General features: G+C 49.4%; 1 protein-coding gene across 1 annotated transcript; it reads left to right on the plus strand.

Moving 5' to 3' along the window:
• The first annotated feature begins 889 nt into the window (after nt 1-889).
• Nucleotides 890-2,244, plus strand: LOC135389181 (uncharacterized protein K02A2.6-like). The gene is made up of 3 exons (XM_064619250.1): nt 890-1,288; nt 1,347-1,863; nt 1,919-2,244. Exons 1-3 carry the CDS (start codon nt 890-892, stop codon nt 2,242-2,244), a joined length of 1,242 nt encoding a protein of 413 aa, XP_064475320.1.
• The last annotated feature ends 13,917 nt before the right edge of the window (nt 2,245-16,161 follow it).

Raw genomic sequence — 16,161 nt, forward strand, 5'->3', positions numbered from 1 at the left:
GACTCATCAATATTGTGCAGGCGATAGCCCAGGAGACATCTGTAAGCATACGAAAGGAATTTCCAAAGTTGTTTGGAGGTCTCGGTCGACTCAAGAACTTCCAAGTGAGCTTGGAAATCTCGAAAGAAGTGAGACCAGTTGCTCGTCAGCATCGCCGCATTCCCTTCCGGATGCGGAAGGCATTGGAAGCTGAGTTGACCAGTCTAGAGAACCACGACATCATCGAGCGTGTAACCGGCCTAACCCCATGGGTCTCTCCTATTGTCGTGGTGGCCAAGCAACACACGGAATGCGCCGTGAGGATGTGCATAGACATGAGGGAAGCAAACGTGGCCATTGCGAGAACACGGCATGTCACGCCGACTGTCGAGGACATTCTCAGCATCTTAAATGGCGCAGCGTACTTCTCTAAGCTAGACCTCAACGAGGGTTACCACCAGCTGGAGCTGAGTGAAGAGTCCCGAGCTATAACGACATTCTCCACGCACTGCGGCCTGAGGAGATACAACAGACTGCTGTTCGGGGTGAATACCGCAGCTGAGATCTTCCAAGATGGCATACTACAGATCTTGCCAGACGAAGATGGCATCTTCAACGTGAGCGATGACATTTCGGTGTCAGGACGCACAGTCGAAGAACACGACCGGAGATTCGTTTGGTGTTAAAGCACCTCGAAGAGGCAGGGATCACACTGAACGAGAAGAAATGCGTCGTAGGTGTCCGAAGTGTGAAGTTCTTCGGTCATGTCTTTGCAGCCGGAGGGGTCAGTGTCGATCCTGAGAAGGTAGAAGCGGTAGTGGAAATGTCACCGCCTAGAGACGCAACAGAAGTCAGAAGCCTTTCAGGCATGCTTACCTAGTGCACTCGGTTCATTCCACGCCTAGCAGAGATGGTGGAGCCTCTGAGAGGCCTCACACACAACGATGCTGAATTCATTTGGACGGAGCGGCATCAGAAAGTCTTCGAGAGAATAAAGCAAGAAATGTCCCAAGTGCGCACATTAGCGTATTCCGACGACAGCAAGGAGACCTACATTATAACGGATGCAGGGCCAGATGGAGTAGCTGGAGTTTTGGCCCAAGAGTCTAAAGACAAGGAAAATCTCAGCATCCTCGCGTACTACAGCAGAGCACTGACGTCAACAGAAAAACGGTATCCCCAGATTGACAAAGAGATGTTGGCAATCGACGGCGGAACGTTTTCGTGCGTACTTGGCAGGAGCCAAGTTCACTATAAGAACGGATCATCTGCCACTGGTGTCCATTCTCAAGAACCCAAGCGCCAAGCTGTCAGCGAGATTGGAGCGGCTTAGCCTTAGACTACAGCACTACCTTTTCGACGTTCAGCACATCCCCGGAAAGGAAAATCCTGCTGACTACTTATCCAGGCACCCAGTACCAAATCGAGATGACGGGCCAGCTCGGGAAACCGTCGTAGTCGAAGAATACGTCTCCTTCGTTCTGAGAGCAGCTACACCGAAGGCATTAACGGTGCAAGATGTGGAAAAAGCATACAAAGAGGACGCGCAGATAAGCCTACTTGTCAAGGCACTACGGGAAGGTCACACACTACGAAGGTCACATGAGCGCCTCTGGAAGGACGAAAGGCTGAAGCCCTTCCTCCAGATTCGGGACGAGCTGACAGTGACCGAGGCCAACGTCGTCCTAAGAGGAACACGACTGGTGATTCCAGAAAATGTACAAGACCAGGCTATCCCACTTAGCGCAAAAAGGCATCGTGAAGACGAAACAGCTAATCAGGGCAAAGATTTGGCTCCCAGGAATCGACAAGAAAGTATAGGCAGCAATCAGACGTTGCGAAGCGTGCCAAAGAACAGTTCAGGAGAAAAAGACATCGCCGCTTGTGATGACACCGCTCCCAGACGGACCGTGGCAATCACTTGCTGCGGACTTTGCAGGGCCTCTGCCAGGCCAGAAGTACCTGCTGGTCGTCGTGGACGAATATTCGCGGTTTCTAGTGGTTTCCACGCTCTCGTCTCTAAACGTGAAAACCGTCACGGCTAGACTAAGCGACATACTCGCTGTGCATGGAATGCCGTATGATTTGAAGACCGACAATGGTCCCCCTTTCTTTGGTAAGGAGTTTGGGGGATTTCTGCGCCTGAATGGTATACGGCACCACCGCACAACACCCTTGTGGACGCAAGCAAACGGCGAGGTGGAGAGATTCATACGGAACGTAAAGAAGACCGTCAAGGCTGCGTGTGTTGGAGGGAACGATTAGAAGGAAGAGCTGAACGAGTATCTTCCAAATTATAGAGCAACTCCACACTGCACGACATGTGTCACACCATCCGAACTACTATTCGGCAGGAAGATCCGAGTGAAGCTCCCCCAGTAACGAGAAAAACACTCCAGACGAGAAGTTGAGTCCGTCGACCGGCGATGGAAACAGAAGATGAAGAGCTATGCTGACGAAAAACGCAAGGCAGTAGCCCACAGCCTTCGACCAAGGGACACTGTACTTCTGAGGCGACAGTCACCGTTAGCTCACGAGTCTCCGTATGAGCCACGGCCGTACCAGGTAACGAAGGTCCAGGGTACCGCAATGACCGCGGAGCGTGATGACAGGAGAGTTGTGAGGAACGCTTCCTTCTTCAAGCGCATTCCGCCGTGCCCTTCACGAGAGTCCGAGGACTGGGACCTGGTCGAGGATCTGGTGTGCACGCCGAACGACCCCCATTTCCTAACCGGAGGCCCTAACACGAACGAGGGTCCAATCGTCGCCCGAGATGCGACACAGACGGGGTCCACCAGCACACGGAGATACCCAGCAAGGGAAAATCGTGCCACTCTGCCGAGAAGACTCTAGGACTTCGTACTGGAGCAGAACTGCATATTGAAGTGAGGGGGGGAATGTAGTGTTGTTGTGTTAAGAAAGACGACGACGGAGGACACGAAGAGAGGGAAAAGGAAGTAGAAGTGACCGAGCGCGTGAAAAACGTAGAATGTAGTTTTTGGTCGGGAAAATAAACAACGTGGTTGCAGTGTTTCTACGTCGTTAGTCCAAGACACCACAGGACGAACGCTTTTCGTTGCCTCGCTGGCACCGGCATCGGGTCCAGGAACTTCACTGTGCTATAGGGCACCAGGCGAAGGCCATAAATGTCGGCAACCTTCCGCCACAAAGCGGCCGCGTTGAGGCAGTCGAAGAAGACATGACGGTGGGACTCCAGGGCTCCGCACAATGTGCACCTGTCCAGACGAGATAGGCCAAGATGGTGCAGCCTTGCTCTCACGGGCAGCACGTCATGGAAATGCTGCCACAGAATATCCACCCGGCTACCTTCGAGGAGGCGAGACCCGACGAGGCTTCTGTCTATGGAACGAGGGGGCGGATGGACGGGAAAGCTTGCCTCGCAGAGTGCCACGTACAGTTGTCTCACCGACCAGGTGGAAAAGTCGGTGTCCGGTACGTGGTTTTTCAGACGTACCGCGTAGGCTTTCATGCAGCAGTAGAATACCATCAGACGCTCCGCGTGCGGACGCCGGTGGTCGAGAAAGCCTCCAAAGTCCGTGATGTGCGTGCCCGCGAAAAACACGGCGAGATCGTGGGATATGTGCTCCTTGTCTGCGAGCACTTTGATTTTGAACAACGAGGCAAGCCCCAGGGCCGCGCAGAACAGTCTCACATCCAGGAAGCTCCAGCCTCCTTGCTCAGGAGGTCTCATCATTACGGCCCGTTGTACTCGTTCTGGCCGTCCGCTCCAGAAGAAGCCGTACGTCAGTCGATTAATCATACGGGCGGTAGCTGTAGCAGGCTGGAAGGCTGTTCCGAAATACCACAGTCTTGAGCACACTCGTTCCCTGAGGTCGAGGTTCAAGGCTGACAGTTCGTGTACGTGGTCTCGCATGACCGGAATGGATCGCCCCCAGTTGTTCGTGAGAGGCCCAGCTCGGTTGAAATAAATGCCCAGAATGCGGCAGGGGTCGCGCACGGGTACCCCGTACACGTCAGTGTATAAAAACTCCTGCCCAAGAGCCATCACTGCCGATTTGCGTACGTTCAGTCTGGCCCCGGAGGCTCTGCTGTACTTCTCCAAGCAGTCCAGAGCCTGCTTGACAGCGCCAGCTGAGGGCAGACACACCGTGAGATCATCAGCATACGCGAACGCTGCAGGACAAAAAAGAGGAACTTGTGGCTCACCCGTTCAAAAGCCGCGGCCTGGTCAAGTGACACCAACAAAGCTGTGCTCCGGCGGTCTGCCACCCAGTAGAATATGTCACGCAGGGCAAACAGATGCTGCTGGATGCTTCTTCCAGGAACGGAACATGTCTGGGCGGGAGAGACAACCGTGTCGATGACTCGGGCAATACGTAGCTGCAGGACCTTTGCAAATATCTTAGTCCACGTCGAGCAGGGTAATGGGCCGCCAAGCTGACAGCTGCTCGGAACGGCTGCGATCTTTGCAGAGCAGCTTAATGTGGCCACAGCAAGAGGACGTTGGTAGCATGCCCCACTTCTCGGCTTCATTGAACATATCAAGTAGGGCCTCTCCGAGCGTGCCCCAGAAGCGCAGGTAAAACTCTACAGGGAGACCGTCCGGTCCAGGCGCCATCCCCTTCCGCATAGTCTTCAGTGCTTGGAGGACCTCCGGCAAGGTCACATCAAGATCTAATTCTGCAGACTGGCTGGCAGTTAGGCTGGGACAGTGAGCGTAGATTTCATTCCACACCGACCTCTCCACTTGCCGATGGGCGAAAAGGGCAGCGTAATGTGCTTCGCAGGCGTCGAGGAGGTCTTCTAGGGTGTTAGCCGATGAACCGTCCTCATTCACAAGGTGTTCCATTCGAAGCGGCGGTAAGCCCTCAAGCGCCTCACGCACTGGGCCTGGTGATCGAGGGTATGAACCCGTGACAGATTCGGGGGACCAGTTCTTCGCCCTCCGGAACAGGATAGCTGACAACTCTGCCTGAAGCTCCTTGTAAGCAGACCGTTCTTCTTGCGTCATGAGACCGCCTTCGAGGAGTCCCCGCAGCCCAAACTGTACAAGGCGAAGGTCCCTCCGCCGCTCGGCCGCAAGTGACTTGCCCCACGACCGGGGCACCGTCCTTGACACCGTCCCACCATTCGAGAGTTCTCTCTTCGGACATTCGGCTTGTTAAATACTCTTCGACGTCGTGTGCTATTCTCTCGTCCTCCAAGAGAGATACGTTGAGGCGCCAGGTTGCCCGTTGGCCCCAAATCCGTCGGCGTCACGAGTCTCCAAAACGACCGCCTTGTGGTCGAGAAAAAAAAATGAGCGGACGTGCCAACTTGAAACACGGCACATCTGCCAAGCAGAGAAGAAACAGTCCTTGATACATAGAAGCGGTCGAGCCGGACGTGGCGGGCTCCCGAAGTAAAGGTAAAGCCTGCAGTAGTTCCATATAGCTGGTTCCATGCGTCTGACAGGTCACAGGCTCTTAGGAGACGACGGAGCTCAGCTGATTTCCAGGGCTGGTGTCTGGAAGTGCCCCCTGCACGGTCGTGACAGTCGTCAAGGACACAGTTAAAGTCTCCCCCGAGGATCACGTCACGTCTTCCTCTCAGATAGGGGTCGAGCCGCCTGAAAAAGTCGTTCCTCTCTCGGTAGTCCGTCGGAGCGTATACAGTGACAAGCCGCGAGTCGCTTCCACGGAAAGACACGTCGACGGAGACGATTCTCTCCTCATAGTCAAAGGAGTGCTGCAGTACCTGCGCACGAAATCGTCCCGTCAACAGGATTGCAACTCCCTTCGACCTTGAGGAACCAAAACTGAAGAAGCCCTTGAGACCAGTCCTACTCTCAAAATCCTTGGCTTCCTGGAAGCACGTAAAATGGGTTTCCTGAAGCAGCGCCACATCCACTTGCAGAGAGTCCAAGAGTGAACCAAGCATCCGCTGTTTCCGATGTTTTCCGATGATTTCGCAAACCTCGTACGTTAGGAGAGACCACCTTCATTATTCAGGTTTGGGGGAAATGGGGGAGGCAGGACGAATTTCACCCTGCCTAACCTTCTTGCCAACAGTCTTCTTGCGGACCTCTCTTCTGCCGACTTTCTGCCAGGGCTCCTCCAGACTCAGGAGAGACGAATCGTGCGACTCGCTTGAAGTATGTGGACGCTTCGTGGACAAAAAGGTCCCGTTACTCATCACTACATCGGAGTCGGGAGGCCTGTCATGCAAAGTCTCCTTCGTGGCCTCTTCATCAATGACCAATGGGACATCCGAGCCCTCGCTAGTGTGATCCGAAGAATCGGGATCCTGGACAGGATCCTGCGGGCGGTCATCGATGACAGAAGATAGCTCGGAGAGATGATCCGATGAACAAGTCTCCACGTGGAGCACCGCAATGGCAGGCCCTCTTTCTTGACGTACCTCAGAGGACGCTGTGGCGACCTCGCTGTAAGGGGGCTCACCTACTTCAGAGGTCGCATTGGCGACCCCTTGGATTTCTCGTTCGAGCTGCTGGGACGACGCAATGGCGACTCCGGCGAGGGACTCTTGAGCCCCATTTTGTGCGGCTTGCGGTGCAGTATCCTCGTACGTGGTGAGGGCGACTATCTCACGCTGATCTACTTGTGGCTCTGCCTCGCCGGCCACATCCATTGCAGCTACTCCTGCAATGCTCGCGTAGGTCGTGGCGCGGCATCTGGTGGCCCAATGGTCGGCGCCACACTTGTGACACATCTCTTTGCAGCGGGAGACTTCGTGCCCCCAGCCCCCGCAGAGCTGGCATCTCGGTGTACCGCAGTTGGCCACAAAGTACCCTTCCTGTCCACGCCGGCGGCACAGCCTCCTCATGCCGCTATAAAGGCACATTCCCTGGAATCCTCTGACGGAAATGAAATTCCGGACTTCCTTCGTCATGTCCAGGAGGACCTTCCTGGTGCCCGTCTCCACGGATGGGAAGTCCCGGTACTTCTCGCGGTGTGTCTTCACCATCCGGCCGTACCGTGCCAAAACAGCCTCCAACTCTTCGTCCGGCATCTCAGCCGGCAGGTTCAAAACGGAGATGACCTTCATAGATTATGCAAGAGACACCATCGGAAACGCCTTGTTTCGCACAGAGAGTGAGCCTTTGGTACGTAGCATGTCGACTGCCAGTACAGAGTGTACAGTGATGAAGAAACGTCCACGGCCCGCCGGGCGCACCGTTCGCAGTGCCCGTAGTGAAACAAGATCGGTGGCTGCCGCCAGAACCTGCCTATATCGGACATACTATCCGCATATACGCAGAGCGTCAGGTCTTGTCGTAGCTGCGTCGCCAGCTCCCTAGGGAACCCTTCGATGCCCATCTCGGGGTGCTATGGCGACACAAAGCTGTTAAATTATCGAAAAACCTTAAACCTACTTGGAATCGTTCGGAAAACACGTCCGCTTCACAACTTCGTCGTCTTCTTGATAGGAGACGAGAGCATATATCCTACATTCTCTTGGCGCAGCTCACTATATACCGCGCATATGAGAAGCAAAGAGGTGCGGTCGCGTACTTCTCCCTCTCACACTGTCTTCTTTCTTTTTTTAACTTCGTCTTCGTCTTCTTTAGTAAAAGGCGAAACGTTTTAATGATAATGTCTCCAAGAACGGTAACCATCAACCACACAGCTACATTATACAACACTATACACGCTGTCTATACAATATGTACATATACATGACCGAAGTCATATCGATACCTATTCACAGATGTACATGAGAGAGGGTAGTATAAACAAGTGCGTATTCATATATCTACGTAGTGATAGGAGACAGGAAATATAGCATTAAGGCCAATATATAACCACTAGTATAGCATAGTAGTATACTATAACCACTTTAGTACAGGGTGCAGATGTAATCAATGTACCACCAACAAGACTAATATAATACACTGTACAGATATATACATCTCGGGATACAGTGCATCCGACTGGGTTCACCCACATCTCACATCTCCGTGGTTAAAGTCGTACGACTGTTTTGCCATTTACTCTCAAGAATAATTGCCATTGGGATTTCCACCTGCGCTTAAAAACATCAGGTCCAAGTGTGTCAAGTTCGCCCTGTAACTGGGATTGGAGGTCGAGCCTTACGTAACACAAAACCTTCCGTAACGACTCAATCTGCTGACCGTACGTTCTCCTGTTTCTGGATTTCCCAAGCTGATACTTTACTTCTCCCATTGTCAGGGTGAAAGCAGGCATCTTATTCCTCTGGACAGGGAGTGGGTCACTGTACAAGACAGTGGTGTATTCGATGCGGCCAATACCGAAGACTTCAGCAACCTTCCGCCACATGGCAGCGGGGATGGCACAGTCATAGAAGGCGTGCTTGTGGTTCTCAATTTCTCCACAAGCAGAACACTGGTTAGTGCACCCGAAAAACCGAAAACGTCTGGTGTTTACATGAAGGATGCAATGGGAGAGCTCCCATCCCATGTCTGCCCTGTCACCTCGGAGAAGTCTTGACGTGACTAACCCTCGGAGTTCTGACACGTGGGTGTGTATTTCATCTCTTTTGCACCGGTGGAACAAAGTTCTATAAAGTTCTTTAGCCAACATGAATTTGCTTCGTTCTGTCTCAGGGAGCATACGCATATACCTTAGCACGTTCTTATAATATGAGGCCACGAGCTCTGATCTTGGTGTTGTGTGGTCCAGCCTAACTCCGAACTGTGTGGCCTGTGTGGCCAGCCAGTATAGAGCCAAAGACCTCGCTATGTGGTCCTCCTCATCTAAGACGCGAAATATGTGGGCTATTCCCAGCGCCATACACTTGATGATAACGTTTGGAATCTCCAGTCCTCCACATTCAACCGGAGCCTGGACGACGTCCCGTTTAACCCTTTCAGGCTTTCCTTCCCACAGGACGGACATCATTGATCGCGTCAGTGTCTTCGCCCTTTTCTTGGGAGGGGGAAAGCAGGTTCCACAATACCACACTTTTGAAGCCATTTCCGTAACAATAATATCCTTTTTATCGAGGTATGATAGCTCCGTGTCCTCATACCTTCGTTTTATTTCTTCCAAATCAGAGCCAATTCTTTTCCAAGTCTGGATAGACGCTCCCTGTGCAGTGAAATCAACCCCCAATATCTTAGCCGATTCCACCACAGGAATACCCGCCACATCTCTCTGAGTGAGAGAACCCCAAAGTACCAACACGGACGACTTTGCCTTATTAAGTTTTGCGCCCGACGCCCGCCCGTACTCGGACATCAACACAAGGGCCTGTTCCACACACGCGGGGTGAGTTGTACAGGAAAGGATCAAAAGCAAGCGCATAGAGCAGAGGAGAAAGCGGACAGCCCTGCCGTACTCCGGAGCGAACGTCGAAGACATCGTTGAGAATTCCATTGAGATCAATAGAACTTTTCGCTTCCGTGTACAGGAGTTGAACGAAGCGTAAAAAAGACGTAGGGATACCCATTTTTCCCAGCAGAAAGAACAAAAACTTGTGATTCGTCCGGTCAAATGCCTTCTCCTGGTCAAAACTGACCACGGCAGCCACTTTGTCCGTACATACTCCGAAATATCTCTTAACGCGTTCAGGTGGCTGTGTATGTGGCGTTCAGGCACAGCGCACACCTGAGCGGGACATACTAGCAAAGGCATGACCTGTACGAGTTTTTGTTCCAACGCTTTTGCTAATATTTTGTATTCGGTATTCAGCAATGTGATCGGTCGCCAAGCCTTTAGATCTGTCCGACGACTTTCGTTTTTGCACACGAGCTTTATTACTCCCGTCCGTACAGAGAGAGGAAGTATGCCCTCCTCGGCGCACATATTAACCAAACACGTCAAAGGACTCGCCAAGTATTTCCAGGAGGTCCTGTAAAACTGGACAGGTAAACCATCTGAACCTGGTGCTTTTCCTGTGCTGAGGGCATCAAGCGCTTCTTTTGAATCGCGCACAGTGATTTTCCCTGTAAAGCCCAGAACACGTTCTTCAATATTTGGAATAACGTCATGGAAGCTGGTCCTTGCTGCCTCGTCTATTTCTTTTTCGTGAAAGAGGTCTTTATAAAAATCAACGCATATATTTTCGATGTCATGCTGTGAAACGCAGAGATTTCCTTCTTTATCAAACAGTTGATCAATGATGTGATGCTTTCGCCGATAGCGCTTAGAGTTAGCTTGGCGTATCGTTTCACGGCCCTGAGTACTGTCCATCCAGGAGGACTGGACAAGCAAGAGCTTCAAATCCTCCTGGAGCTCTCTGTATGCTTCCTGTTGGGGAACAGTTTCGAGTCCTAAACCGCGCAGGCATCGTAGTCCCCAACGGATGGAAAAGATAGCGTGTCTCCTTTCGTACGCCCGCCGTTTGCCCCAATTGATAAAAATGGTCCTAACACTTTCCTATAGGTCCTCCCACCACGATAATGACACTATTGCGCCCTGTATTTGCGTCTCTAAATATTCTGACACTTCCTTGACAACCTCGGGTTCAGGCGCCACCTGTTTGGTTGTCTGCCAGGACCATGGTCAGTTTTGATTGTGAGCAGGACTATGTCATGATCACTGACATATACCTGTCCAATAGCGATCACCTCGCAATCTTGTATTGCACTTTTCAAACTCATTTCGGTATAAAAGCGATCTAATCTTACATCTCTGCCTGGCGCATGAAAAGTATATCCTGGCAAACTTCCACACAAATGCTCCCAGGCGTATATGTATCTGTGAGCGGCCACAAGACGGCGAAGTTCTCTCGCTCTCCAAGGATGTGCTCTATCCGACCCACCCTTCTTATCAAACTTAGAACACTTAGAACACAAACTTATCCCTTAGAACACAATTAAAATCCCCGATCAAGATATGTTTTCCGCGCTCTAACATATATGGATCAAGGTTTCGGAAAAGTGCAGTCCTCGCACTCTGTTCCACCGGTGCATCAACGTTAATCACTTTGTACAGTGTGCCTCGATGATAAATGTCTACAACTACTACCCTACCCTCATCATCACGAGAATATTTTACAATACTTCCGTCAAAGGACTTTGGCAAACACACGGCAACCCCAGTCCCATTCCTGGTGCCGAAGCTGTGAACTGTTGTCATGCTAAGTCGGGTTTCTAGCATCTTTTTATCTTTTAGACTAATTAAATGGGTTTCCCGTAGGCACAATACATCGGGCCTTAAATTTTCCACAATATCTCTCAACACTTCTTGCTTTTGCACTGCGCGTAGCCCTTTAACGTTAAAGCTCAGCTACGCCGATTTTCGAGTGTTACAGAATGGAATGGTACTCAAACGATGTGTTCATAAGGGAACACTGATTATGTATGCAAAATAGTTATCCCAAACTCCTCGCGGTTTTCCGAAAAAGTGAATTTTTAGTTTCACTGACATCTCGTCCCTTGGCCCGCAAACCCTGTGTCGACGACACATTCGTGGTCTGCACAGGGGTGGCATTCGATGCATTGCTCCGTAGACGAAAGCGTGCTGGGCGAACGCAATGCATCCTGGACAGGTCCTGGTCGCACGTCACAGCGAACGTCAAGGCACACGTGACCTTAAAGATGGCGGCACCCGTGATCGGCGGCCAACCCGTTTGTAAACAATGCGGTTGTTGTTTCCGGACGACGTTTTGGATGTTTTTCGACCACGGTAATTATTTTTATCCGATAATCTCGCAGTAAAACGCGCAATTTTACACATAAAGCCTCGTATTGTTGACAACTTCCAAAGATGTGATGACGACCGCGCGTTAAGACTTACCGAGCCGATGCGATGTACTTAAACTAAGGTGAAATGGGCTACCATGTTGCGGAAGAAGCACCGCATACTTTACGCTGCCAAAATACGGTCATCTCTTGGTGTTATGACGGCGAAAATATGTCGGTAAGCGGCAAAACGACATGTAAACAAAGTCACATGACCTCAAAATGACGTTTTCTATGACGTGCGACCGGGACAAGATGGCAGTTTTGCCAAAAGCACCCGCTTGAGGGTAGTTACAACAATGGCGGGTTTGTGTCACCCCTGCGGTGGTCTGCCTGCGCTCCGGCTTTCCATGACTTTTGGCTTGGTTTCTTCCGCCAAGCCGGCCAGTTTCTTCTGCCGAGCCGTCTGCTGCGCAGATTCACATTGGGGAAGTGATAAACAGTTCGCTATTAGGGAGCCAGTATACTTCTGAACTTCACTGAACCCACGAGGAACGTGAGTTTTGCTTCCTTCGACTGCAAAGCATTTGCTAGGCCAGTACAGACTTCCTGGTGTGCTTCGTGTTCTGTGCTGCGTGCCGAGAATGCGTGAGCGTTTTGCTCCCGTCTGCAAGAACACTTCAGCATGCAGTTCCAATGTTTCAAACCACAATTTTCCGAAAGGCGAAAGAGAAAGCTATTGACTGCAACAATCGGTTACAACTCCGACTGGGTGCCACCTTCGAAAGCAACGATTTGATCTGTTCATTTGGCTCATACGAATGTTACGGAAGCAATGCGAAACTTGTTTCACAAGAAGCCGAAGATGTCTCGCCCGAGATGCTGTGCCAACCTCATCTGCAGCAGGAGATTGCAGGGGCAGGACTAGGCGGCAGATAAAGGTAAGACGCGTAATGTTAGACAAGTCAGTCATGCGGTGCAAATGCCATCATGTAGAAGAGAAAAATACGCTATCTGTCAGTTACTCCTTCATCCTTTAGAGATTAGGCCCCAGCGGGTGTATTCTCAGTACAGATTTGGAATTGTGTTATTTGTTAAATGATTTCGCAGGCATTCTGGCACCACCGAAAAGCTTGCACTCCACGTCTCAACTATCACCGTCTCGGTTTCAAGCTGAAGGCTGCATCTCACCAATGCCGACCAGACGCCCCTTCAAAGTTCATCTGTTTTTGTTGACGGAACAGTGACACCTGGTACTGAGACATTTCATTTTCTGATTAATCAAGTGCATTCCATCACTTGTGCTCGACTTCTTGTGTTCGTATACCCTTGCTATCGCTCGCTAGCTTAGAGCAACCATGCCTGAGGTGCCAGCGCTTTCAGAGTACATTTAAGCAGTATCATCGTATCATATGCACGGCAGCACATCTTGTGTATTTTGAGTAAGGCATAAATTCAATGTTGGCTCAGCTGTTGTATTTTGGTCACAAATAAGGTGTTCTTCCAGAGCACTCAAGGGCAGTTCAAGCTGTTTCATGTGTGCGACAGCACATGCTTTTTCTCAGTTTTGACTAAAGTAAATCGGAATCTTCCTTTTGATGTCTTTCGGTCATAAATCATGTTTTTCGAGACATTCAAACAGCACCATGTGTGCAACAGTACATACTTTTTCTTAGGTGAATCTGTCCGCTGTGGTGTTCTGACAGTGCAGCAAAAACTTGTTGCATTCAAGTGATATCATGTATACAAAAATTTGTTTTATGCCTTTCTGTAGCTGCTGTACTAATATTGTGAGTACAGAGACATTCCTGCAAAACATATCGGAACATCTTGTGTGCTATTGTTTGTATGATCTGCAGCAGCATATTGATAATGTTAATTATTCAATGACTTCAGCTAACATTTACATTCTTACTTCCAGGTAAACCTGTCACGCAGATGTCCTACTCCTTGGTATGCATAGTTCAAGATTGTACCGAAACAATCCACCTGGAGCATTATTCTTCAATTGGCTGTGGCATTACTATCACAACACACCACATACTGCATGTCTGTGGTGTGTGTACAATGCATCAAACCTATTCTCAGGTATACAGGCCAGCTGGTACGCAATTACAACATGAAACAACTGACACAGAGACCGTAAAGTCATGCCTTTTCCTCCACGCCTCGGGTTTCATGTTGTTATCCTCACATACAGCTCAATTTGCCTGTGCTGTGCAGCATGAGCAAAAGCACATATTGTTTGTGGTCACATGACACCGGACATAAATACAGTGAAACCTTCCTATGTTGGACACCCGCGGTGCAGCCGAAGCGTCTCCTACTTATAGAGGTGTCCAAGTTACAGAATATGACGGCAACAAAAAATGGAAAAGGTCACAGCTGTGAGAAATGTCCCCCTTCTTCAATTTAAGGTCCTTAGTGGTACCTGGTAGTGGTACCTCTACCCACTCTTCACTGATAATTATTACTGATTTTAGTAGATTCAATCCTGTTCGGATTCTACTCAATGGCATTACCTCTGGAGCTTTTCGAGCAGCAAGGACTTGTCTCTGAAGCGTCAGCCCACTTCTCATAGATTTGGTGCAGTGCGCGTTCAAAGGCTCTAGACAAACTGAAGACAAGTGCTCACATAAAGAATTACAATGTAGACTGACAGCACTTGTTTTTGGACTCTAAAACCTAAAGCAACAAAATGCTGAGACCAGTATAGGGGAAAAAAGGGGCAAAAGTCAAGGCCACTGGCTCATTTTGGGTCTTTTTGGTGCAAAGATGGGCCGATATTGAGGTAATTTGGCCACGGTTTTGTCTGACTTAGCAGGGAAAACCCTATCCTACTTCCAAGATAGGGAGGTGTCCGACATAGAGAATTTCGTACCCATGTAGTTTCAATGGGAGACTGCCCGTGCAATGAAATCATGGGGAGTTGTCCGAGGTAGGGAGGTGTCCGACTTTGGAGGTTTTACTGTACTGTACAGCATTCTACATCATGTAATCTAACAGTTGTCCACGTTTGGATATTTTAACCATGGAGTTTACCCTGCATGCACCATACCATGTCCAAACACGAACAACTGCTAGAGAGCAGCATGAACTGTTTCCGTTTTCCGTATAGCACTTATGGCTTGCGTCCTGTGATCGGAAACAGTGGTGTCTTTTTTTCTGCTACAACCAGTAAACTACAGTAAAGATTTAGAAATACTGTGTCATACCATAAAGCACTATCGGAAATGGCAGTTTGAAAAACTGGAGAAGACTGTCATTAGAATGGGGGACATGTTCTACGGTGAAATTTTTTACAGTGTGTGCTGTACCACGTAATGCACTGCAGGCCTACCACAGTGTGGTAACGTTCTGAATACTGATTTGCTCAAAAAAGGAACGTGTGTGTTTCTTGTACTAACTTCCCCTCATGCAAGGTTGTAGAAAAATGTTTTCAGTCAATGAGGAGGGAGAGGACATCATTCTGGAGTCTCGTTGACCTACAGTGTGTCGTGTGTGAAGGTCCTTTTGAAGAATGTAGGTGGTACAAGACTGTGTTCCCACGTTCTTGGCAGTGTTGACTAATAACCATAATAAAGCAGAGGGTACATTTGTTGCTTCATATATTTGTGTCATGGCAAAGTATGTAAAGACACATCTGTCTCAACATGCAGGTGCCAAAACTGCTTTTTATGCCTAAAATATGACAAATAGTTGTCTGTTCAACACCACCAATCATGTGCCAGCCTCCATGACATGTCTGTGACATTCCAAAGTGATTAACATGTCCCGCAGATGTGTGCAATGCTGAAGATGACTGTGTACCTTCTATGGACTCTTGATTCAAGAGCACTGTGTGATTTGCTAACAGCACCTGGCTGTACCTTCACAATTCTACATAAAAATATGTAAAGTTTGCCGAAGGAAACATCATGCAGGTCCATAGCGAAAAACCCTGGGATAAGGGATAGGAAGGGACATACACAATGTCTCAACATAGTGTGTGTATGTCCCTTCTTGTATCTCCTCTTCAGGTCTCGCCATCATGGACACTATCACCAGCTCGCTTGCTGTTGAACCGTTCTTTCAACGATAAAGGTCACTTTCATGAACTGGATAGCAGCCAACATGCTGTCAATAAAAATAATAATGGAAGGAGCTCAATATGATCCTTAGGCTGTGCGTGGTCATTGCTTTCTGGCAAATGGTGACTTAGAATTTCAGGACATTGCCTGCAGTGGTAGTATTCTTGTGTTCTCACCCTTGACACCCATTGTGTGTCATCGGTCACCTGTAATCTGCTAACATGCACATAGCTAAAACGAAGTATATTTGTATTTCTTTGAATAGAGTGGGTACAGCACATTGTTTTTTACATGTTCTTTGGAAAATATAAATAAAAAAATTGTCTACTCTGCAAGTCTCCTGTCAGCTCTACAGAGCAGCTTCGAATTTGGCTAGAAGCCACGTGTGAAACCTAGACCAACCAAGTGTTGAAGGGAGATAGATACTATTATTATTATTAGATCATAGGTCAGGCTTACGTCCTGGTTGGTAGCAATGCATTTGAATTTATTAAAAATTGGTGCAGGAGGTGACCAACATAA

The sequence above is a fragment of the Ornithodoros turicata genome, chromosome 1, assembly GCF_037126465.1.
Source record: "Ornithodoros turicata isolate Travis chromosome 1, ASM3712646v1, whole genome shotgun sequence".
NCBI classification, from domain to species: Eukaryota; Metazoa; Arthropoda; class Arachnida; order Ixodida; family Argasidae; genus Ornithodoros; species Ornithodoros turicata.

Bases quoted from the DNA above. Each gene is read 5' to 3' on its own strand.
- LOC135389181 (XM_064619250.1), top strand. From the start codon at position 890: ATGGTGGAGCCTCTGAGAGGCCTCACACACAACGATGCTGAATTCATT. The intron at 1,289-1,346 runs GTCAGCGAGATT...TTCGACGTTCAG, and splicing joins AAGAACCCAAGCGCCAAGCT to CACATCCCCGGAAAGGAAAA. The intron at 1,864-1,918 runs GTGATGACACCG...CGGACTTTGCAG, and splicing joins AGAAAAAGACATCGCCGCTT to GGCCTCTGCCAGGCCAGAAG.